The sequence below is a fragment of the Nesoenas mayeri genome (genome assembly GCF_963082525.1).
Source record: "Nesoenas mayeri genome assembly, chromosome: 1".
Classification (NCBI taxonomy): domain Eukaryota; kingdom Metazoa; phylum Chordata; class Aves; order Columbiformes; family Columbidae; genus Nesoenas; species Nesoenas mayeri.
This window is the reverse complement of record NC_137541.1, coordinates 61,651,501-61,676,799: the sequence shown is the minus strand read 5'-3', so window position 1 is coordinate 61,676,799 and position 25,299 is coordinate 61,651,501. Positions and strand designations below refer to the sequence as shown.

The 25,299-nt window shown below is 45.7% G+C and overlaps 1 protein-coding gene across 1 annotated transcript; it reads right to left on the bottom strand.

Moving 5' to 3' along the window:
- Nucleotides 1-6,372: 6,372 nt before the first annotated feature.
- Nucleotides 6,373-21,294, bottom strand: LOC308052732 (cystine/glutamate transporter-like; the record flags this gene model as incomplete). The annotated part of the gene is made up of 12 exons (XM_080363328.1): nt 6,373-6,437; nt 7,350-7,524; nt 10,568-10,717; nt 11,274-11,370; nt 13,177-13,280; nt 13,595-13,718; nt 13,906-13,950; nt 14,036-14,135; nt 16,547-16,672; nt 17,305-17,420; nt 18,152-18,278; nt 21,099-21,294. The coding sequence occupies 12 exons, from the start codon at nt 21,292-21,294 to the stop codon at nt 6,373-6,375; spliced, it is 1,425 nt and encodes a 474-aa protein (XP_080219454.1).
- Between the last annotated feature and the right edge of the window lie 4,005 nt (nt 21,295-25,299).

Sequence of the window (25,299 nt, the reverse complement as noted above, 5' to 3'; positions counted from 1 at the left end):
CTGCCACTCACAGGTACTGTACCAGGTGCAGGTGCCCAGGTGCTGGCAGCAGGGACTTCTGTGTGAGAAGAAACCAGGGAGTGCCCCATGCCCAACACAGCTGGCTCAACAGACCCACTGCAGGACACAATTGAGCCCATCTGTCAAGCTCATGGTGCCTCTGAGAAAGCTGTCCAGCAGTGAGAAGTGAAAAAACACGTGAGAGAAAAGTCCTAGATGAGTGAAGGAGGAGCGGGAGAAGGTGCTCCAGGTTCCAGAGCAGAGACTCCCCGGCAGATGGTGAAACAAATTGTCCCCCTGCAACCTGTGGGAGCCATGGTGGAGCAGATACCCACACTGCAGCCTGTGGAGGACCCCATACTGCAGCATGTGGACATGCCCTGAAGGAATGTCCATGGAGAGAAGTCCATGCCAAAGCAGGCTTATCCTGAATGACTGCTGCCCATGGGAAGGGAGCCATGCTGGAGCACAGGAAATTTTTGAGAATGATGGTAGAAGGCAATTCTTATGGACTGAGGTCAATGCCCGTTCAACAGCCCCCGGCACCACTCTGGGGAGGAGGGGCCAAAGGGGAGGTTAAAAAGTCAGGAATGATGGAGTGAAGTTGAGTCTGGAAAGAAAGGGGTTGTGGAAAAGGTGTTGTTCTAATTTTTGTTTTTGTTCCTCACCATACAAATCTATTTAATTGCCAATCAATTAACTTTCCCCAAGTCAAGTCTGTTTTGTCCAGTGATTTTGTCCTGTCTTTATGACAGCTCATGAACTTTTCCATCTTATTTTGTCCCTCTATCCTGTTGAGGTAGGGGAGTGAGAGAGTAGCTGGGTGGGCATCTGGCAGCCCAGATTCTTTGGAGAGAAAAATTTTAAAAAAATCACTTACCAGCAAAGTCTCTGCTCTGCGCTCTACCCCAGAGACACAGCACCTACAAAAAGAAGAAGCTGAAACAGTAAGCCACCAATAATTCAAATTCAGAGGTTTTTATTTTTCTTGCTGCTGTGCTTCAGCCTCCTTTGAATGTCCCAGTTTTGGACCCAAACAACATTTTTCTATGCATGTCATCACTTGGCTGCTCCCACAACACAACCCTGTTGTGGAGCACATACATGCAGCTGAGACCTGCCCACTTGCCTGCTGTGGAGTTAGTAAGGGTCTGTGGCTGAGCTACTCAGCGCTGCCGAGAGAATCTGAACGTGGCATTCAAACAGAAACTAGAAATGATCATTTATTCTGCTTTGATGCCCTTCACGCATTGGCAGGGATCATGGGTATTCAGAGGAGGCTAATGAGAGGAGAACATTACGGAAGGAGCTCCCCCATAGAGTTGGTTACAGTGCAAAAGTCCACGAACAAAGGCTTGGCAGCCCCTGGCCTGCCAGAACAAGGAGCGAGGAAGGTCTCGTCTTCTTCGCAGCCTTGGCTTGTTGCACTGCTGTCTACAGACCACAATTCCTCTTTGTACACAGTAACACCAGCCAGGCCTATTCCTAGAAAAATTGCTCCCAGATCATTTTCTCTGAAATCCCGTTGCAGGAGACTCATGAGATCCAGCACTCCTGGGAGCTCTGGATGCAGCTGCCCCTTCTCTCCCCTCTGTGCAGCAGTTTGTTGCTGCTGCTGCTGCCGCTGCAGCCACTGGAGAATTTGATGTTTGTACATACAGAGTGTGGGGTTTGAAAAGGGAGGAGGGGAAATGGGAGAGAAAGCAAGGGAGTGGGGTGGGATGATGTTTCCAGGCAGCTTTTCTCCATTGCTCCCCCACCCCTGTTCCCTCTCTCCCCAGTTTGTAGATGGATGCCAACCCCTGCCGGCACCCCTGCCAAGATCCAGGGCTCCGGTTCCCACCCCATCAGCTTTCCAAGATGTCCAGTTATGTCTTACTTTCAGTTTCACTTCCCAGCGTTTCTGCCCTTTGCAGGGATTTTCCACTCACCAGCTAACCCCAAATAGAAAGAAAGGGAAGTGAAACACTTTAAAAAGCAGACAGAAATATTTGCCTGGCAAGACAGGTAGTGTCCTCCAGCTTTTGTGGAAGATTTCACTATCTGGTCTTGTACAACTGAAAGGTAGCCTGTAAATTTGTTTTTTTATATCCCTGAAAGAACAGTTTTATGCAGAGAAAACTTTATACAACTTCATGCCACTTTTTCTCTTACACACTTCTCCCTCACATGGAAGAAAGAATGAATTAATGAAGACACAAACACAGCTTACAGTATGGCTAACTGCAAGTAAGGTATCCTTCTAGCAGACCCTAAAGCCAAGCCCACAAACTGTAAAATCCCCGCTTCCTCTGTTTTCCCCGCTCCAGCACCTGGAGAAATCTGTTAGACCCCAGCACATGCCAGCTGTTCATGTTCCCTACTCACAGTCCTGCCATCAGGCTGCCCAGCCACCATGCCCAGGAGCTGAGGGCATCAGCCATGTCCCCACCAGTTGGACGAGCCCTCTGCACTCTCCCTCCACATGGGAAAGGTCCCGCGGCTGTGATGGGACCTTGAGAAATAAAATACAACTGGCCTGTGAGAGCTCCTCTTGAACTCCCAACCGCACGTCTGTACCTTGCCGTCTCCCCCGCAGCCTCTCTCGGCAGGACGTCACGGGTGCCTTTGCACTGCTGCTGACCTTTGGAAGCGGAGCCTGCGTAACTTTCCGTCCGGCTCTTGCCCCACGTGCGCAGGCGCATCTGCCAGCCAAGAGCAGAGCAGCCAGGCACAGCTGATGTTTTTGGCAGATGCATCGGTAAAATCTACGACCCTACAAACTGGTATCGTTTATCTCCACTGCTTGGTTCCTCTCATTGCACACCAGCTCTTACCTTTCCTAGATTCCTCCCATCCTTCCAGCAGCCAGGGATATTCAGGACCTTCTCCTTTCAAGATTCTTGCCAGGAGCAGCTTCTGAACATCACTCTATGAAAGCCAAAAGCCAGTGTTGCCTTGCAAAGCAAACCGTGAATCTCAATGCAGAAAGTGGGAGCATCTCCCAACACACCCTCCGTGTTGGTTATCGCAGTGTTCAGGGGGGCTGCAGCATCCAGCGCCACACACAGCCACCCAAAACAGCACAAACCAAGGGGCAGGCTCAGTCAGCCCACGCAGAGCTCTGTGCTGTCCCAACTACTCCTATTCCTTTACCTTGAAGTCTGAGTCTTCACTCTGTTTTTTCCTGTGGAAATCCGAGAAGGGTCAGGAGGTTTTCAGTCTGGCCTTTCAGTCTAAAAGACTGACAGCATTTCCCTGCAGAGCTTTGAAGCACAAAGCTTAATCACAAGTCAAGTAGTACTAACTACATAAACTTGTTTAGATGCAAACATTTTTTTCATGATTTTTTTTTTTTGTTACACAAATTATGTTTCATTGAATTGCCCAGAGTATTTTTTTTTTCCTTATGATCTAGTCAGATCAGACCAGTAGTGGCCAGAACACATAAATCTCTGTTTCAGTTTCTGGAAAGGGTGCACTCTGAGTGCATTTTATAGACACAGTATTAACAAAGAAAAAAAAAAAAAAGGATTATGAAGTTGAACTTCATTTCTTCCCCATCTGGCCTCTTTAGACTGGCTTTTGACCTCTCACATAGTATCTGGCTCTCAGCTTCACATTTGTGAAACTTTTATGCTTCCCTTTGACTGATGAGATTTATAGGATCAGGTCCTGCAGGTTCCCTTCTGCATATGTGAGTTCTCTAGTAAAATACCCTTCTGAATCAAAGCCAAGAGCTTCAGCAGGCGTGAAATATCAGCTCTAGGAAAACATATTCTGGTTTGGTAGAAAATGTGTGCATGGCTTTGCTGGGAGCAGCATAACATCCTCTCTGAAAACAAACAACTGGCTGCAAACTACAAACTTGCACTCACTGTAAACTGATACCTTCTGAACATCATATTTTTTTATTTTTATCAATTTTAATTGCAATGTCATTTTTGGAGCTGTTGAACCTCTGTTTTTTATTGTCAGCGTAACCGCAGTGCTGTATCTGTCTGTATTTCTAGTATCTGACAGGTGTTTGAGCAGACAACCTATATATAGCCCCACAAGATCATTTTCCTGCACAGTCAGCAAAGGCATCGAAATGTTGTTTCCCTGAATGTGTCAAATGATTTATCATGTATGAAGAAACCGTGGTCCAGCAAGTAGAATTACTTCCTTCCTTGCCCCGGGTCCAGGAATGTAAATTCTTGTTCCCCTTTTCTCTTTGGAGGAAACACACACACACACATTAAAAAAAAAAAAAAGGTGACATTTCATTCTTTCTTTGTGTCTATCTGCAGACACACAGTAGCTCTCTTGCCATGCCAGACCACTTCAAGGTTCGATGTGTGAGTGCTGATGCTGCGGCATGGGCGCGCTGTGTTCACAGAGGTCCTGCAGCACGGCAACTCCTTCAAAATGTGCAAAAAATCCCCCAAATCAGCACCTGAGGGAGTGGACTCAGGCTAGATTGGGGTGATGGGGCTCACCTGGTTCTGCAAGGTCTTCCACATGTTGGTTCCCACATCAGGGCCCAGCCGCAGGAAGATGTGCCGAGGGGTTCAGCTTCAGCAAAGCCCAGCGCGAGGGGTGACCAAGCCCTGCCTGGGAGCCTGGAAACATTGCCCAGAGAGGTGGTAGATGCCCCATCCCTGGAGACATCCAAGGCCAGGCTGGACAGGGCTCTGAGCAACCTGATCTAGTTGAAGATGTCCCTGCTCATGGCAGGGGGTTGGACTAGATGACCTTTGAAGGTCCCTTTCAACCCAAACTATTCTATGATTCTGTCATTTCCAGACCTCACTTCAAACCACACTATGACCTAAAGCCAGTATCTTCTCTGGTAGTTTGTGATGGTTTTCGCAGTAAGACCGGATTTCCTGTTGAACAATATCCAGCACCTTATAAATTAAACCGTGAGAGAGGAGCAGGGAAAGGAGCCCTGCAACCATGCTGCTGCTCTCCTAGCATAATTTAGCACAGGAAAGGGAAGCAGACACAACAAGAAAAATAATTCTCAATTGTTTTGGAAAAAAACCAAAACTCAACAACTTATTTATTTCTAAGTCTCGATGGTGAATTTTACAAGTTTTGGTAGATTACATTTGGCTTGTAAATGGTACTTTGGCTTTACTCTAAGTACATAAATGCTTGATACAAAAGATTAAAAGTGCTCTACATCCTGCTCTTCCTCTCTCCAGCGGTCCTTAGAGGAGTCTCAGCATATTACTTCCCATCTTTTAGGAAAACATTAACAATTAAGTGACCGGAAATAGCTAACTGCAGTTTAATCTGGACATAACATTGCCACATTAATAATGTAAACCAAAGTAATTCAATAACGGAAACATTTCTTACGTCAATAGTTCAAATTAGCATTTATGTCTTGATTCAGCAAGTCATTTGACCATGGATTTAAAGCTTTGACATGAAATCTTTCATGTCTTTTTACAGCACCAAAAGATGCACTTGTTCAGGAATCTGCCCAAGTCTCATCAATGGTCTTGTCTAACTAAAGGAGAAATTGTATTTCACTGGAGTTGGGCCAAAATCTGAGTTTTCAGCTTCCCTGGTAGTACTGTGTAAGGAGTGGGGCTGGGCAGTTGGTGGATGGACCAGGATCCATTTTGTCACTTCTTATTGATATTTAGCTGATTTTTTAAATGTGTTTTTGTATTTTGTAATATCATTTCAGAAAAATAAAATGCAAAATTGAAACATTATTTCAAAGCAAAATAAACTTATTCTGCTTATGCAACAATCAAAGCAAAACATTCTGACTTTGATGATATTTGAATTTCAAAGGGTTTTCAAATATCTTCACATTAACCTGAATCTGCACTTTCTGATAAATGAAGTTTTATCCCCCTGCCTCCTCCTTTCCAATTCATCTACCTTATTTCTAATTTGCTCTCCCAAACCATTTCACTTCATAATGATTGTCCACAGCTTGGCTACTACAGTGTTTCAGTTTAAAACCTGCATTTGGCTTCCACGTACTGGACTCTAAGTCGTGCAACATGCTCCCTTACTCTATTTGCCAAGTTAGGAAATTAAAAAATTGTGTGCATGTGCCTATATATACACACACACACACTATTGTACTGAGAACTGGACTAGGCTGCAAAATCAGGATTTCGGTTTTGAACGCACTCTGCAGGCAAAGCAAGTTCATTTCAGAAAACTAGGTTGTTCTGCTAAAAAAGAAGTGGTCAGAAACAGATGTGACATGCTCATCCCGACCAGAAAGCTTAGGAACACTTGCAGCAAAGTTTTGGCTCAGGCTCATCCTCATTTGCAGTGATTAAAAGAATAAGATCATGTCCTGCTTTTGGTAGGATCAAAGGTATCAGAAACAGAGTAAGTAGATTTTATCTTCTCCTGTGAGTTCTAATGTTTTTCTCAGTAAGTCTTGATTTCTTGTTGGACTACTTCCAGCAGTAACTGTAGTTTGTGTGTAATATAATCTGAAAGGGTGGAAAAAAAGGAAAGTTCAGTCTGGATGAAATCTTGAGATATGGCTGAAAATCAAAGCATTGGCACTGATGGCTGGAGCACTTTACGTTAGCAAATCACTGTATCTGTTTCCTTTCTTGCTATATGTTTCCTTCTGTTCACTGGTTACTGATACACCTCAGTCCAACATCAAATCAAAAGAAAACAAGACTCATAACTACAACCATAAATCAAACTCAAAACAGCGCTCTTGTTTCTGAGTATATCATTGTACCGCCAGGGCTACACCCAAAGGAAATCTTTGCTAGACATTGCATGGAGTAGAGATTTATTTCACCTACAGACCCACATCTGCACCCAAAACCATCCTGGCCTCTTCACCAAAGAGAGAACCCTCAGGCTCTCCTACCAGTCCCCTTCCCAGCCTCTCAGCAAGTACATTTGTGCACAGGGTTACTGTGACTGCTTGCCAGTCCCTCTTCATCCTAACTCTTGATCTTGTTGCTCAGCGTTAGCCAAATTTGGCTGAGAGGTGGTGATCCCATGAATACGATAAAAGTTTAGTAGAAACCAGGGCTGGGGTGTGAAAACAGATCTCTCTGTCCCCCACACTAGTAGGCCTCAGCCCTGTCTTCTTCAAAACAGAGCATCAGGCTGGTTTATCAGGACATTCACAAGCCAGGCAGAGACAACCCGTGCATGGCTGCCAGTCATTGGCACCACAGCCTGCCCCGCGTCTCTCCAGCTACGGAGGCTGTGTCTTTGGAAAGCCACTGAAGGAGTGGTGGGGTCGTGATTTAGGTTTCATGAGGTCTGTTGCTCATGGAGCAAACTGCATTAGAGATGAACCCTGGCAACAAACCAACATCCCCATCCCTGAGCGTGTTCAGGTCCAGAAGACTGAAACCCAAATGCATACTTACAAAATGGGCTCTGGCAACGATTTGACATTTGCCTACGGATTATGAGGTAGTAGACTGGAAAACCACTTAAAACCACGGCACATCCAATGCTAATGTTCACTGGGTCTGAGTAGAAAGACATTGCCACCGTGAAGAGGCAGATGATGGTAAAAGAGACAGGAACAAACAGTGGAACCTGGAGGAAAGAACACAGACAGGACTGATGAGTGTCACAAATCAGCCTCCATACACACCAGCACACACCATATTCACTTCTCCATCTTAAAGAAGATGAGAAAAATCATAGAGATGTCCTGCACACTAGTTCTGTATAGTCAGTTGTGAACAAGAAAGATGCACAGAACAAAAACTGACTCGTACCACCCTCAGACCCCAGTGTGCCCTGTGAGGTGCGCACCTCACTCCTAATACAAGCATCACCTCATAAATGGAAACCAAGCAGGGGGACAAGTCACCTATACCTCACTGCTCCCTTAAGGTACTGCTCCTGTGCATGCACATGCACACATTTCTACTTGCCCCCTGTGGCAACTACTGGTGGAAAACCTGAAGCCAAGAGTAGAAGCAGAATTTTGAATAAAACCCGTTCTTTGGTTATAACACCTGTGACTCATTTTGACCTGCCTCCAGCTCGCCTGAGACTCATAGTGGCCAAATAGGATAAAACAGACTCCGTATCTCCATAGCACCTCCATCACGTCCATGAGTTTCAACGACACCCTGATGCAAGATCAAAGAGGTAGTCAGCTGTTCAGCCTTACCCTGTTGTGTCAGCCAATTCATCTGGGTTATTTGGAAACTACATTTGAAGACTACAATAGAAAACAAAACTGTGAAACATTCCCTCAAGTCTTCAGATCCAACCTCAGCCAAGTTTCTCTTCACCACAGCTGATAGAATGAAGGAGCTGCTGGTATCACCAAGAGTGATGATCTCTTTTCTGGTAACAGAGACCACCTTTTAGATGCTGACCGTGCAAGGTGAAAAAGATCAGTTGCTCCAGCGACAGCAGCCATCCAGCCACCAAACTTATGTGGTCTGCTGTCCTTCCAGCCAGAGCATCCCCTGCCAGCCCCTCCTATATGCAGATTCACGTGTGTGAGAGGCCTGCTTCCTCCTCTTACCAGTAGGGTTTTGTGGTTTTTTTACTATTTTTAACTCAAAATGCTGCAGGGTAGAAGAAGTACCAGCACAATCATGTCTGGTTTTTGAGCTGTTCTCCATAAGCTGGTGGCAGAAGACCACCTCTCTCTGACCACTAGAGCGCAGCACATGCCCACACCACCTGCGCGCAGCTCTTTCCTCTTGCAGATAACTGGGCTTTGGCTTTGAACTGGCTATAAAACTAGGAAGAGAAGAGAAAAATATCAGCCAAGCTGAATGAAAGCCCAGCATCTCCCTCCGTCACTTAATCTGCCTTTAGGAACCTAAATGCCTAAATCTAAACCAAAATTAGGCAAAAATCTCAACAGCCGAAAACGTCACCAGTGCTATCCGCAATAAACTTTCCTCCCAAGAAGCTTGGTTTAAAAGCAAAAGGCAAAACTTATTTAAAATATTGTTCTGGGTGAGTACACGAGTGCAGCCAGCCGACAAACTGGGAAGCTTCAAGGTCTCTACTAAACATGCTGTCTCCAGCAAAGACCAAGAAGAACTACCCCAAGCTACACGTCGGATCTCACACGGCTCAGGGAGGAGCACTGGAAGCCCCAGCAAGGGATTCTGTACCCTGAGCTTCTCCCCAGTCAGCTTCCTGGTGCCTGTGGCCTCAGAGGTCTCCTGTCCTCCCCAGGAGCTACCTGGAGGCACCGTGCAGGTGGGACCAGATACAAGAACAAAATATGTATGCCTCAAGCATGGCCCCAAACAAACACCTTCTGCACATTATCTAGGAGTGGGAAAGGTGCCTTGAGTGCAGGAAAGCTGCTCCAGCACCAACTCCAGCTTTCCCCCATCAGCACAAGGGGACCAGCTGAGCCCCAGCACCCAGCAGCAAGAGAAGGGCCACCAGAGGAGCCCAGCTGGAGGCAAGGGAAAGGCATTCTCCAACTTCCCTTTGAGGAGGAGGAATTGAATCCCCTTGCTTCTGTCCTTCCTTTTGCCCCCTTTTAATGCCTCTCACTGCTTGCAGCCACTGGTTTGAATGAGGTGGAGCTTAGCAGGTGCATACACAGGGCAGTGCCTGCACAGTAAATCCTGCACTCTCCTCCAAACTCAGCACATCAGCAACCAGCAAAACAATAGATGCACCAGCAGCACTGGTTGGAAATCACCATGGGACAAGTCTGGACCTTCTTCACAGGAAGGGTTGTCAGGCATTGGAACAGGCTGCCCAGAAAGTGGTGGAGTCACCATCCTTGGAGGTATTTCAAAGACATGTAGATGAGGTTCTTAGGGACACGGTTTGGAAGTGGACTTGGCAGTGCTAGGTTAACAGTTGGATGTGATGATCTTAAATGTGTTTTCCAACCAAACGATGTGTCAGGCAGCTCCTCAAACCCCACCAGATACCTCGGCCTTTGGTACAAGAGGCAGCACACAGAGGTCTTGCACGCCTGGACGCTCACAAAGCCGCTCTTTTCTCTCTCCCTGGAGCAAGAAGGAAGGTTCTTCTCTACAGGGCCACACACTGCTCTGGCCATTCACTGTTAGCTGACTGCTGAACAAAACACTTTGTGGTACATGTGCACACACTGTGCACATCCTCAGGGCCTGCAGCAGCAATAGTTGCACACAAGCTGCTTCACATTATACAATATTTTTGTGCCAGCAGATGATTCCCCTTAAGTCAGATTTGCTCCCAGGATCCCTCCAGCCATACTCTTTCCTCCCAAGCCTGTTGCCCTTCTGCTTCTCAGTGAGAGCTGAGACCCACTATTGAAATAACATCCAGGCAAGAGTCCCTCCTTGCAGCCCAAAGGAAATGGTGTGAGAACTGCCTTCTGCACATGTCACTGTTCCCAGCCTGAAACTTGTCCCCTGGAGCAGGGTGCCATCTTACAGATGCAACTGGTGACACCAGGTAGAACTGGTTTTATGGGATTTGACATATCAACCAACCTCAAGAGCTACCTACATGCCTTTCCGAGCAATAAGGATGGAGACCCCCTTAGAGCCTAGAAGCAAACCATGGCCATGAAATGCTCTAATTTCACGAATAAGAGAGAGAAATGACAAACCCGCGCACTCCTGGCTGTTAGATACAGGCCATGCATTACCTTGAATGGGCTGTGCAGCTCTGGGTGGCGGTGACGGTGGACAATGAGCCCAAGGGTGGCTAATCCTATGAAGAGCCATCGGGAAAAGCTGAAGAAGTTCATTAGATGGTAGATATCTCCGATACACACCATGGCAGTAACCAAAGGGAACTGAGCATTGTGAAGATGAAATACAATCGTTAAAGCCTTACTATGGTCCTCAGACTAGAAAGGGTAATACGGGTCACCTCCTCCAGCCCCCCTGCAATCACAAATGGCTACTTCACAGCCCCAGAATTTCAGAGGTCACCTGGTACTTTACAAAACTTTACACCCCCCTCCAAAAAAAAAAAAATGCACTTCCACAAATACTTGTTCCCTGTGTTTCCACCACACCTTGGAATTTTGGTTTTCCAAATAGCCAAAGCCTGGCAAAAATGTTTTCACAGAACTATACCAAGCAGCAACTGTGGCAGATGGTAGGAACAGTACTTTTTAAAAGGTGTCCAAGGTTATAGGGCAGAGACTTGGAGGCACTAGGTTTGGATACCACTGCTGGCCCAAGTGGACTTAATGCTTTGCAGCCATTTCCAACATTGCACCTTCTTTATTTTTCAGAGGCTGGCTTAGTGTCCAAATACCCTTTAAAACACCTCAGCTTCTCCAAGTCCTGCAAAAAAGGCAAGACTGCAAGAATGGGGCATGTCACACAGTCAGATCTTCTTACCATTAACATGACAGCGGGAAGCGGTGTGTGCCTTCGAATGTGGATCATGGAGAAGAGCGGAGGCCACTGTCCTTCCCTGGAAGCCACGAACAGAGTCCTAGGAAAAGACAGGGAGCCCTATGTGTTAGCATTCCACATCCACATTAGAAATGAGATGATGAGTCACTGGGCTGACCTGAGGCCACAAGGCTCTCCACCCCTGGGCTCAGGTCTGCCGTTCAAGGCCATAGTTCTGCCTTTAGCCACACTTTTTTGGGCATTCGGAAGAAAAACCCAATGTTGTATTCCCATCACTCTCCCAGGACCAGTGAGCTCAATGCAGCACAGAGCCCACCAACAGGACCACCAGCAGCATCCTCTTGGGTGGCCCATTAGCAGAGACCTTTGCGCAAGTCCAAAGTGAGCACGAATGAGATCAGGCTGGAGACAGAAGCAAGAAAGTTTCTTGCCATCAGAGAAGGAATTAATCTTTCTAGTAGGAAGTGGAGAGGGGTCACAAACTTCAGTTCTTTACAAGAGAGGCTGGTGAGTTTATGAAAGGGGATTGTCAGTCTTGATGTCTATATTTTTATATATATATATATATATAAATATATATATGAATATCTACTAAAAATAAAGTGCAATTTCCTCAAATAATAGAGGATTTTCAATCCTCTGGCCAGCTGTAGGAAAATGTAGGTTGGCATACTGCCAAGAGGCCAGCAACACAGAAGACCAGCTACAAAATGACAGCAGAGAGCTCCTTGCCTCCATCCATCCTTGGACTCACAAAAGGGCAATTAGGGAGAAGTCATTGCATCCAATTTTATAAATGTAATATCCACAAACAAACCATGCCAGAGCATCAGCTGGGCTGGAGCAGGGCCCAAAGCAGCTGGGGCATGAGTGTAAAACTGGTTTTATTGCTGTCTCTGTGGTTTTGCAGGGGTGTGGCTGGCCAGCAGCCAGGGAGGCCCCGTGGCTGTTTATATGGCCTTACTGCAGTGATTATGTTAATGGTGCCAGGATGGGGGAGAGAAGAGAGACAGGGACGTGTAGAACATTTGTGCTGTCGAGGGACTTCTTATCCTTAAAGAAGACCACTATCTAGAGGCGCTAACGGGGAGGATTCTCCACACATTGTTTAATACAGGACTTCAGGGTATTAACTCAAATAATTCATTAGCTTTTGAGCTATGAAACATCCCTTTCATATCAACTGATTTTTCCTTTCACAATCAAAGCTGTGAAACAGAATCAGCTTCAGAGAGCTCACTCATCTCCTTGGGACCAGCAGAACGTGCTTCTCCGTGAGCTCTGCCCTCCTCTCCAATTTCAGGGGTCCCAGAAGGACGTGCCGCTTAGAGGCAGTAAAGCTCGCAAGATAATATTTCCAGAAAACAAAGCTTTTCTTATTGCTACAGCCAGACTTGCTGAACCTCGCCTATTGCTTGAGGAATAGCTTGTCCCAAATAACATTTCACTGACCCCAAAGCAAAGACCTTGAGGGAGAGTTCACCTTTGGCCAGAGATCCTCATAACAGTGGGACCCTGTGCCCTGCAGCAGAGCAGCTGGGTGAAGCCCACAAAAGAAGACTCTGTCTCACTGAGCAGCTGCCAATGTCAACAAAGCCTCTAGTTCACCAGAAACATTGACATTTTACTTTAAACTGAAGGCGGGCGCGGGGAGGAAGATAAAAATCTTTGTTTGTGACCAGCCCAAGATACCAAAATCTGGACCTGGCCAGAAATAGTAAGGGTAGACTCAGCCAGCAGGAATGGTCCTGTAGCTGATATCCTGGGAGTCAAAGGCCTTATTTTTCCCACAAGTGTGGCTAAAATGCCATCATGTGGATGGGCAGTTGCACACTTCTCTCTGACTCAATCAGCCAAAAGAGTAATAAATTCTTAACGACGTGACCTTGAAAATGTGAAGATTCCTCCATTCATGGTTCCAAAGCAGGACAGTGCAACAAGGACAGGGACCACTGAGATCAGGCTTTTGAAGGCTCGTTGCACAAAGCTCTGGAGGAAAAGCAAGTGTGATTTTAGGAACATGTGGTGATCTCTAGATGACATCAGACTCAAAAGAAAATTTCCTCCTATGAGGGAGTAAAATATAACTCATAAATCTTGCGTTTTCTACTGTCATCTGCAGGTTCTTTTTCATTATCTTTTAGGCAAGAATACAAGAAATTACTGTTGCCCAATAATCCAGAGAAATGACAAAGCAATAAAGCATTTATTAGGAAATCTGTCTCTTAAATATGTGCCATGACCACCCCTTCAGTATGAGCCGATCACGCTAAAGAAAGATAACAGTAGGGGTGACGACTCACCACAGCCACAGCAGGAGAAGCCAGAACATCTTGCATTCCCAGGACGGTGTAATAGGAGACGTTGGTGAGCATGTACCCCACAATTACAGTGACCACAGACACGATGACAGCCAGGGGGATATTTCTACAAGAGCGGAGAAGAGAGGCACAGAAAGAACAATATGCTACCCCTTGTTAAGCACAGTATTACTGTAGGTTGCAGCTGGCATTGGTTAGGTGAACCCACAAACTTATTCCCTCCCATCCTGTGTTTGGGAAAGCCATGGTACCCCAGAGGCTGGCAACCCAAGACAACTTCTTCCCCGACTTACCGTTCAGGTCTCACCAACTCTTCACGTACAAAGCTGGCCTGAAACCTGCATGGTGGGAAGAGATAGAAAGTTTGAGACTGGTCTTCAACACCATTCTCCTGCCCATGAAGTGCTTTCCCGTCACACCTACCAGCCTGAATATGCGAACATGCCTGCATAAAAAGCCAGGGGTAGCTTATCCAAAACCAGTGACTGTTTGTTGAAAGCATCCTGGAAGTTTTCAGTGTGGCCTGAAGAAGAGAGAAACAAGGGACACAGAGCAGGGAAAAGTCAGGGACAAGGTTCCTTCCCGCAGGATAATGCCCCTTGTACCTCTTGCCCAGACCTGGGAAGAGCGTTTGTGATTTCCTGGGAGCCAGGTAGGTGGATTTGTTTCGTTGCTTTAATTTGCAGTGCTGTGCTGATGTGTTTGCTTCATGAACAGTGACAGAACAAATCTGTCCCCCGTGCAGACACAGGAGATATTTCAGGAAGAGCAACATCAGTGACTGGTTCTGTTTCAGACAGAGCCCACTGTGGGAACAGGAGATCACAGAGACGAGAGGACTCAAATTGTCCCATCCTTTCTTTAGGACCAAAATTAATTCTCCAAGTTGACCTCCCTCTTCTCCTCACCAGCCCCCATAAGCAGCTGGATGCCTGCTCCCCTTTGATGTGGTGCAGCCAGCGAGGCGGCTAATTCGACTCCCACTGCGCTCCCTCCTGATCCCGCTGCTGGAGCACTGACCCCAGCCCCATGCTGGCCGGAGCATGGGAACCGAGGCAGAGGAAGGAGAGGGGACCGACAGCCTGGTCCTTGCCCGGGGAGCGCTCCCCACCCATCAGCCCTGCCCCAGGACACAGAGGGCAAAGCATGCAAAATGTCAAAAAAAGTAGAGATGACTCGTATAAAAATCTCATTTTACCAGCTCTCCCAATTTTTCTAAAACTTTTCTGCTTGAAATACCACAAAAGAAAAAAAAAAAAAAAGAGAGACATTTTTGGATACAAACCATATTATATCAAACTCCAAAAAGATATAGGGAAGGGAAGGAGAAACACCTAAAGGCCTCTTATTCAAAGGAAGAATAATAAAGGAACACAGTCAAAGGGAGCTGTATTTCCAACATTTTCAAATGCAGGTGGCCCAAAGTTTGGGTTTCTATGTCTATATTCACTTCTCCACACCAAAGTCTCTTTAAAAGGTGCAGAGCTCACTTAGTTGGGCTTCACCAGGAAAGGGGTGAAATGGCACAAAGCACATGGAGAAAGCCAGGCCACGTCTATAGAGGTGCCTCTGCAAGGAGCTCTGTGACAAGATTTGGGTATTTGGGTTTGAAAACCTGGCTCAGCAAGCCTCTAAAACAAACCTATGCCAAAGGCAAGAAAATGGCAGAGGAAAGGACAAGAGTGCAACCAAAAATAGTAGAACAAGGCAGGGGAATCAGGCACACTGGTTTTAAAGCATAAGCATAAAAAACCACCCCAACCCAAGTAAAAAATAAAATAGATTTGAAGAAAACCAAACCAAAATACAGGAGTGGGCCTCTCAGGGTAGTCTTTTTATATTCTAAAATGATTGCTGATAAGTGATCGTGCATAAAAAGGATTTATTGTCTGCAATACACTAATGAATGATTTACAGTCCCCTGTGAGTCACATTAAATACAACCTGTCATATGGGTGTCTCCTGGTGAATTCTCCCTCCAGATGTCACGAGCACTTACCCTCCTCACTGGAGGATGGGTGCCAGGGCTCCAGATTGTCATTTTAAGGCATTTCTAACAATAATGGCTTGGGATTTCTAGCTGCAGGGCAGACCTTCAGCTCAGAAGTGCTGCCAGCCTGAGGGGATCTTCGCATGTTCAAAGGAGCCAGCTCCAGACTATCAGAAAGAAACCAGATCGTGAAGCCTACCACCTGTGTTGTTTTCTCCACAGAGAAAGGCATTAGCATCAAGAGGGAGCAGGCTTCGTCCCTCGAGTGGGAATGCCTTGTGCTTTTCTATAAACTGAGCCCTGGATTAAAGCCAGCACTCATGTATCATTCCCAGAAGATACTACTGGTAGGGTTTTTGTCCCCCCACTCTGGATGTGAGTATGCAATCCTGTGCGAGTCCATTGTAAGTTTATTAATTTAATGCCTGTCTCAATTAGGAGGTAAAAAACCCTCACATTAGCCACAGAAAGGTTAGAGATACAGTTACCAGGGCTCAGCTGAGGGCTCGTAACTCATTACACAGCTGTGACTGGCTCTGATCACCACTGAATGCTGCCACACATCCCTGATGTCTATCAAATTAGTGGTGCTTTGGGAGGATTTTGAGCCACGCTGAAAACAGGCAGGTCTGACACCAAAGAAAGACTGTCTGCAGAGGAAAGTGCCTGCATGACCCTGGACAGGCTCGCACAGCCTCAGCTGCTGAGAGGTGACTCAGATTTGGAGAAAGTACAGCTGAACCAGGTTCATCAGCTCCGGTGCAATGACACATCTTTAATGCCAGTTACCCCAGTCTTGGCTCCCAGCTAGTTCACATCCAGCACACAGGCAGAGAAAGCTCCTGCCAGATAAAGAGAGCCACACTTGTCACTAGGGACTGATAAATATCATGACAGGCAGGCATGTCGAGCACCCTCCCTCAGCCGTGCAGCAGCACACCTACCCTGGGCCAGCAGCATCATCCCTGGCACGATGATGAGTGCAAGTGCCAGCAGTTTGACAATGGAGAGAGCTGTCTGCAGCCGGGCACTCCAGGTGACGCTCCACGAATTGAGGGTGAGCACCATGTCTGGAGAGGAGACCACACTGTTACAGCTCTAGTCCATTCTCGACACATGCAGGAAAAATTAGAGCAGTGCTCCCTGCTCTAAGGACTTTGGGGAGAAGGCTGCATGTTTACAGAGGGCGTGAGAGATGTCAGAAAACATCACAGGTGTGGTCCAGCATATAATGTTTGAAGAGGGAGCTGAATTATGCTCCTAAGAGCAACCAGGACCATGGGTCCTGTAAGGTGATTCCCCTGTCTGGAAGGAAGATTCGAGTTTGCAGGGACATCTCAGCAGCCACCTTCACAGTGGTCCCTATGCCAGTACACACTGGTCTGGAGCAGGCAGGACAGCTTCATGGGCTGGGGGTACCAGGTGAGGAGTTCAAAATCTTGACCCTTACACCCTCAAACCAGGTGGCATTTGCACAATTGTACATGAAGAAATTCTACCCTGATACTTGGCACAACCCCCCCAACATAGGGTTCCAGCTGATCCCCAAACCAAAACCTTGTATTAGGAAGTTTTGGGTGGCCAAGGAGGTAGGCTGGGGCCCCTATCCCACAGTTATTCCAGAAGATAACACCTCATAGGTGTCCCTGGTCCAGGGCAGAGAGGCTTGGAGATCAGCAGTCCCACAAAAGTCAGTACTTACAGTACCCCAGGAGGGACACGAGCTTCACAGCAGGGACAGGGACTGCACAGGGGGCAAAAAATGGCTCCAGCATGTACCGTCCAAATGCCAAAGAAACCACAGCGCTGTTGGCAGGTCTAGGGGGAAAACCAAGCACAAACTGTAGTCTGTGGACAGCCAAAAAATGTCATGATGTAAAACTGCACAAAACTCAGGAGGGGGGGGAAATTTCCCCATCCAGCATAATCCTTCTCTCCTGTGCAGGTGGTGACTTCCCACAGAGTCTTTTTCAGAGGTTTTTCTCAGTAAACAGGTTAAAAAACACATCATGTAAAAAGATTACTTCCCAACTCAAAAGCTAAAGTTGAGATTAATCATACTGAGCAATGCAGTGTGGTTTGTACGTCCTGCTTCATCTCAGTTTACATGAAGGACACAGGTTATTGATAGGGAAGGACTTTAAAGTTGAAAAATAAGTCATTTATGATTTTCTAAAATATTATTTATCTCGTGGCTGAGCCAGAAAGTTGTCTCCACAAGAGAATCTGAAAAAGTTTCACAATGAAAAGAAAAGATCTGAAATAAATCTGGCATTTATTGTCAGTCTATGAAAAACACCGTGGCTCTTGGAGGACACAAGCTGCCAGGGGAGAAGATAGATATTCCTCAGGCACAAACCACATTGAACATGTGTAACTATTTAATCATTATGCCTTCTTCCTTTTATCACCAAAAATCTTCAAAAGTTGTTCAGATTGTTTCTATGCTTTACTTTACTAACTGCCTGGACTGTTACCTGGCACCGTAACTTTTGGGTTTTTAAATTGTTACAGTATCCAGCAAAAGGCACACAAACAAAATCTCTTACCTGATAGCAAAAAACTCTGCCCACAGGAATAAGAAACTTGGCAGAGGCCCTAGTGTCTCCAAAATGTAGATATAGTGTCCTCCAGACTTGGTGATTCTTGTTCCAAGCTCCGCGTAACTCAAGGCACCTGGAAAAGTTCAGGTAGAAACACATTGAGTAAATAATCCCATGGATTTTCTCTTTTCTGTCTGACTATTAAAGGATTGAATTAATCTGTTTAAAATAAGTCGTGAATTGAAGGAAGAAAAGGGGGTTTAGCAGACCCGCTCTTCCCAATTTTTGCGTGCTACCATGTTCTGAAGTAAGTTTTCAAGTAATTGACTTTTCTGTCAGAAGGAAAGGAATTCTCCATTTTCTGGTTAATGATACAACTTCTCCAGGGAAGTTATGTTGAAAGGCATATGATAGAAAAGTCACACTAAGCTATAAGAGGTTTCCTTTGAAAAGCATCCTGGAGGTTCAGGTTCTTGCCTCTCACAGTAAGTGAGAAGTGAAGTGGCATCAGTGAAATGGCGCTTATGGGGCGGTTACAGCAGCTCAGCCAACAAGTCGAGGCTGAACCAGTCATTTCAATCACATTTTTGGTCAGAGACCATATTCCGGTGACCTTGTCTTGTGTCTTCACATAAATCTCTTCCTTCATTCAAAGACACCGGACAGCAGACTTGGAAGAGCATCTCCTCTGAGAGGGAAGACCTGCCACCAGAGGAAAACACAACCCTGATGGTGCAGAGCAAGGGAATTGTCCACGTGAGAGGCTCAGACGGTCTCTTCTCATGTGTTAATGTACCAACAGAAGCAGGGGCTGCCTGTTCCTGTTTCCACAGGCAGCTCTGCACCTCCCTACCCCTGCGCTGGGGCACAGCGAGAAGCCTTGGGAGAGATGTGCTGGAGAAGACAGCCTAAAACTTTCAGGCAAATGGATAGAAACCTTTGTGCCTCTGCTAAAAAAAACACCCATCTGTGTTTTCTCTATAGAGCAATTCATCATGACACGTGAATGTGTATGAGTACGCACCTTAAGCCCTGCCTACGCTGGATCCACTTGCTAGGTTAAGCATCCTTTGTTCACCAAAAGAGATCATAAAATGCTCTGTTGTGCCCAACGCTTCCTGAAACAGGGCTGGGCGCTGTTTGGGATGCAGCCCTGTGGGGTGACACCATCTCTAGCTGTGCCATTTACTTCTTCACCCAGCTCAGGTGGTTGCAGAGGGACAGCACGGAGGAGCCCAGCCATAGGTACAGCCCTGCCTCCAAGTCCTGGGGTGATTGTGCCATATTCGAGTCATGCTGGTGGTGAGGACCCAAATTTTCCCCCTTCTCTGTTGGCAGATTTGTGCAGAATCCCTGTTCTAACTCTTGCACATAGGCAGATATGTCCTCTCGTTTATCCCAGTAGGTCTGTTGACATGCTTCAAGTGTGCATTTAGGTGCTCTGTTGAACTCATACCATGGGACTCATATAAATGCCATATGGGGGGGAAAAATAAAAAAGCACAGAAGAAAGCAGGTCTTTTTCATGTACTGCAAAAAAAGTTTCAGGGAAATGATCAAGGGAGGTCATCAGGCTGAAAAAAGGGAAGAACAAACTGACAAATCCAGCTACAAAACACAGTAACTTGATAAAGAGGCTCCCAAAGCCCTTCCAGAACAGTCTGTCAAAGGATGTAACAGAGAGAGAAATGTTTCCAAGTGCAGAACTTTGTCTACGTGACCAGCACACACGTTATCATTTATTGCTCTGCTCAGTTAAAAGCAACACTATGCTCACATTATATTTTGAGGTTTTCCTTAAGCAAAAGTATATCGTTCACCAAACAACCACACACAGGCTGCATCCCACATGTATGGCAAAGGAGACCTGCACTTAACAGCATATGCAAAAACGTGAAATATTGGTACACGTATGCTAAGTGCAAGAACCAAAATTGTAGCCATACTAACAACTGAATTTTCTGATTTCTAAATTTGCATGTGTGTGTCACAGTGCCAAGGTGTTTTATTCCCACATGGAGTATTTCTCCTTTCTTGCCTTTTTTGCTTTTTTCCTAAGTTATGATAGAAGAAGAATTTTAAAGTCACCCACTGAAATAAACACCAGATTTCTCCCCAGAGCTGAGAGATCTTCCAGTTCTCCTGACAGCACCTCCAGAGCATTTCTGAGATGGTGCTTTTATATGGTTTATGAAGGAAACTAAAAGCCACACATCTCATCCACGGTAACTTTAAGAGCTGCATTATTTCAGAAGGAAACTGTCATCAGAAAGCCAACCCTTTGTGAGAAAAGACTGGTATTAAATTCCAGAAACTGAGCCAAGGGTAATGCACAGAACACAGGGCTGAACTGATCTGCTCCATCTCCTTGCTCCAAGGCAGCATCAGACATATCCAAAGTATTCCTGGCAGACACCCACCCTCCCACCCCTGCCTGGGGGGCACCCTGCAGCTCCCCAGGCAATCTGCTCTGGAGCTTCTCTGTCCTCACCAATGGAAATGGGATCCCTTAGGGCACGTTATGACTGTCGCTTCTTGCTCTTTTCACCATGTCTATGAAAAGCATCGCGTAGCCCTCGTACTCACAAGTGCCTTTTAGATGCCTACATCTCTTTTCCACCATTTAGAATGAATCCTCCTACTTTCTCCCAGCTTTCCCAGCAGAAACTGTGCTGTCTCCATTCACAGTCATTGTCACTCCTCTGCCCCAGACTCACACACGATTTCATATTCACAGATCATAAATGCTGGGATTTTCTCAGTCAACACGGAGGGATAATTTGAACTAAAGACCCCTAGTGATCTTCCCAGGCTTGTTAAACCTTTGTTTCTGTTGCAGTAGGAATGGAGAAATTTTGGTCTATTCCGCTCCTGACTATTTATATATAAAGATGTGCAGGTTCCCCTCACCTCCTGGGTGCTTGAGCAAAGGCTGACAAAGCTCGCCACTCACCAAACATTGAGAGGAGTCCGCAGGCAAACCAGACAACCAGGGAGAAACCCACGCTGCCGGAGTTTTTCAGTACTCCTTTTGGGGAGATAAAGATGCCGCTGCCCACCATGCTGCCAATGAGGAGTGAGAAAGCCCTCAGCAACGTTATCTTTTTCCTCAGAAAGACGGCCTCCTCTTTTTTCTTGTCTTTTCCCATGTTTTTCTTTTAATCCCAAAGGAAACTCTTGCATTCAGGAGCTGTGGTCTCCTAAGTGTCCTCAAGGGCTCACCTGTAAGACGAGGAAAGAGTTAGAGATTCGGAGGTCTTCTTTTTAGGGTAAGACTATTCGCAATAACCTGTCCAGATCTGTTGAGTCTGTTCTCCTCAAGCTGCTGGACGCACCAACCAAACCACAGGTGCCTGCAACACGCTCAGCATCATCATCTCACATCCGTACAGCTCCAGAGATGGACTGCTCAGTGTGTTCTACCTCTTCTGCCAGGGACCACAGGCTGTTGCAAGTTGTGCGCCACAATTCAGGATATGATTTCCAAATTCAACCTAGATGCCCAGACTGGAACTGGCCAGATTAAGGTAATTTAATGGGACTTAATTTGTGGGAACATTGGTATCAGCATGCTGGCAGAAAGCAGATTTCAAGTTGAAAAGCTAATGATCAACAACTTCAGGATCTCTGAGGTGTTTTTTGTTGTTTTTGTTTGGTTGGTTTTTTTGAGAAGCAAAGAGCTGTGTTAGCTGGGGTACAGATTTAAGCATTTTTAACTTCCCATCCATCCTTGCAGAACAAACAAACTCTGATTTTCTCACTAGGGCTTCATTTTATCAGTGTTTTTTTTTAATACAGTGTCAAGCGTTTTTTCTATCAGAGTACTGAAGAGTCTGGAATAAGTGCTGCTTACAGTTGCAAGACAGAGAATAGTCATTAATATCAGACATATTGTTTCTTCTATTAATATAAAAACTTTCTCAATAACAACAGCAGGAGTGGAGAGTTTTTCTTTAAAAAGAGGGAACTTCAGACACTCCAGGGGTCACAGGAGTTGATCTGGATCCTGTTCTCTCACACCACGGTAACCTCCTACTTCACCGTTTTGTCTCCCCAGTCTCTCAGTCCCAGGCTGGCAACTTCACCAAGAAACTCACCTTCTGCCTAGGCAGGTAAGACAAATTCACATCAGCTATTACTGTTTAATTTGCTGTAGCAAACCTGCTTGTAGTTTTTCTAACAGCAAGGTAGACACTTTACAATTAACTCTAGTAGAGCAGACTAGACAGGTCTGGAGTAAGTGATTTGTCTCCTGTCAAATTGCAGTAAAATCGCAGGTAGAATGAGTATTCGCCCCAGCCCCATCGGTCTATACTACTGCAAAGTTATGCTGTGCATCGGATCATATTTTATGGATTTCTTAAACTATTTAATAATGGCAGTGGTGTGTCTGGGAGCAGGCAGCAGTCACCTATAGAAGCAGATCTAAGCAGCCAGAAATAAAGTTCTTGGAAGTCTGTATTTTTCACGCATAGACATAAATGTCCCCATAACTTCGAGGGGACAATTCTTGTTACTGCTCACCCACAATACCTCTTTGTATGCCCTGTATAAACTCAGTATAACTAAGGGCTTCTCTCCCCTATCCCCAGCTATTTTCCCACCTGGAAACCAGCAGGAAGAAGTGGGGGTTCTCACTTTCTCCGCAGACATATGAATAGCACATGCAGAAAGCCCTCGCTCCTGCCAGCAGCATTTGCTGGTTTCTCTGAGATCGCACCAAGCCTGCACAAGCATCTTCTCAATCAAACCAGCCAAGTTTAGTTATTAAAGCTCTAATGAGTCCCGGAGGACTCCTGGAGGCTCAGATGGGTCACACCAGCTTCTTCTGGTCCCGCAGAGCCGCTTCTTGGAGTCCCAGAACCTCGCAGGGCTGCTGGAGATGGAGGCTCTGGAGGAGCAGGGAAAGATCCCAGGAGCTTCCCGAGCCAGCAGCTGCAGCTCCCTCAGACGCTAATTAATTAGCTCATGTGAATTACAGATATCATCTGGGATTCCTCAGCTGAAAGGGGAACCACAGAGCGTTCATTTGCAATGGTGAAACACAGAGGGCTCACCACATTGAAACCGAACTGGAGAGAGATGTTTTGTGCACAGATATGTCTAAAATGCTATTGCAAGATAATTAAAATGGCACTTATCTGTTTGGCTGGGTTTTGAACAAAGCACGTGCATTTATAATCCATCAGACTTCCATTTCTTGCTGAGATCCCGAAGCAGCAAACGACGGTGTCTCTTCGCAGCCTCTGAAATTACACAAACGTTGGGGGAGGAACAAAAAAAAAGGAGATATCAAATCAAATTTACAGACAAGGTTAATGGTCCAAAGTAAATACCAAACTCCACATGTACTTTTTTTTTTTTTTTAATACTACTGCCATGCAAAAGCATTTTGAGATAAAACAGTCCAGTCCAGCAAATTTCAGAAACATGAAATCTATCAGGATTTGTTCCAGAAGCTGTTGAAGGGGGAGGGAAAAAAAAGAAAGAGTAACAGAAAGCTATTGAATAGCACTTCAAAGAGACACCTAGCAGAGCCCACCGCCTGGAGAGAACATTCCTGCCTGCTCCACTTTCCAGCTACATTCCAGCACCAGGCACATTAAAATGCAGAGATGTTAATCCTTGTGGCAATGCTTAAGAATATTCACAATGTGCTTAGCACAAAGGAAACACACAAAGCTGCTCTTTGTTCACCCTTTTGACTTAAAGGACAGGCTCAAATCCTTCTCTATTCCAAAACGTGGTACCTTTGCTCAAGATCATCAGCTAGCAGGACTGGAGAAAAACAAACCCATTTCACAACTTTTCACACCTGCTGTGTCTTTACTCCCTTGTTCTGCACCTTTACTGTTCTATTTTGATTTATATTTTTAGCTGTAAATCTTACCTCACAGGCACTGGAGGATGGAGATGGAGATGAAGGAGTCAAGCGTAAAAAGAAAACTCGTGTTTGTTATTCACAGTGGCGTTTTAGAGGCCCCAGCTGAGAGCAGGACCCATTGCGATCGGCACACAGGCAGAGTAGCTGTCACCCTGCTGCAAAGCCAGAGATATGAACAAGCAAGTTGGAGAAAGCAGAGAAGGGAGAGAGAATCATTCTCAGCTGGGGAGTCGAGACCTCAAGCGGCCAGTGACCTTCCTCCTGCTGTCACACAGGACACAGGTGGCATCCCTGAGAAACAGATCGTACCTCCTGAGTCCTGGTTCAATTATTTACCACCCACTCACCCCCAAATAAAAAAGAGCTACTAGGAGTACTCCTAACTATTTACAGATGTATTTTCTCTTTTCCTGGGCTTCAATCAACACAATACAGCCAAGAACAGGTTAACCCCTCCCTTTTCATACTGCAAAAGATGCAGGCATCAAACTGTTCTCTGAAGTCCCACTATTATTTTGGGGTTTTTGATGCCAAAAAATGTCACTCCGCTTCAGTGTCCACCACAAGGCACAGGATCTCACTAAATAAAATCAGCAGTGAATGGGAGCTTTTTTATTCATGCATGAAAGTAGCACAAATAAGCTTTAATGAGACCAGTGGTGGTCTGTTCTGGGAACTTGATCAGAAAATCTATTTAGGAGACCTGAGAGATGTTTGTTTATAGACCAAAATGAACACAAGAGACAGGCTGAAAAGACAAGACATGCAGCTCAACTTGTTTTCAGTTTTCTACAGCTGGTTTCCCACCCTGGATAAGAAACTGAAAGGGACAGTAGTTAATAAATCAGACTCAGGCTTGTAGCCTGAGATGTAGTAGATAAATCTAGGGTGATTGCCTTAGGTGTAAATGTAAGAACAATTTCCATCAAGTCTTCTTTCTACAGGTTTTACAAATTCAGTCTCATGAGTTATCTGTCAAAAGACTGCCATTTTCCAACATTCCTTTCTTAATCAAGATCTATTTTTTAAGCCTTGACAGCAAAATGGGTTTTGGCTCATGTCACACCACTTTTATAATCTCATTTAGGCATTTCCAGTTGCCCTTCGGAAAAGAGTGACTTTCTCTGGAAAATAGACTAATGATGTGGTAAGTTTGGACCTCTTGGGTATATGATGATAACCTTTTAATTGAGAACTAAAAAGTGTTGAATCCACACTTCGGTTTGAGATGGGACTAAACTGAATCTGATTTTCAAGCAGCAAAATGCCA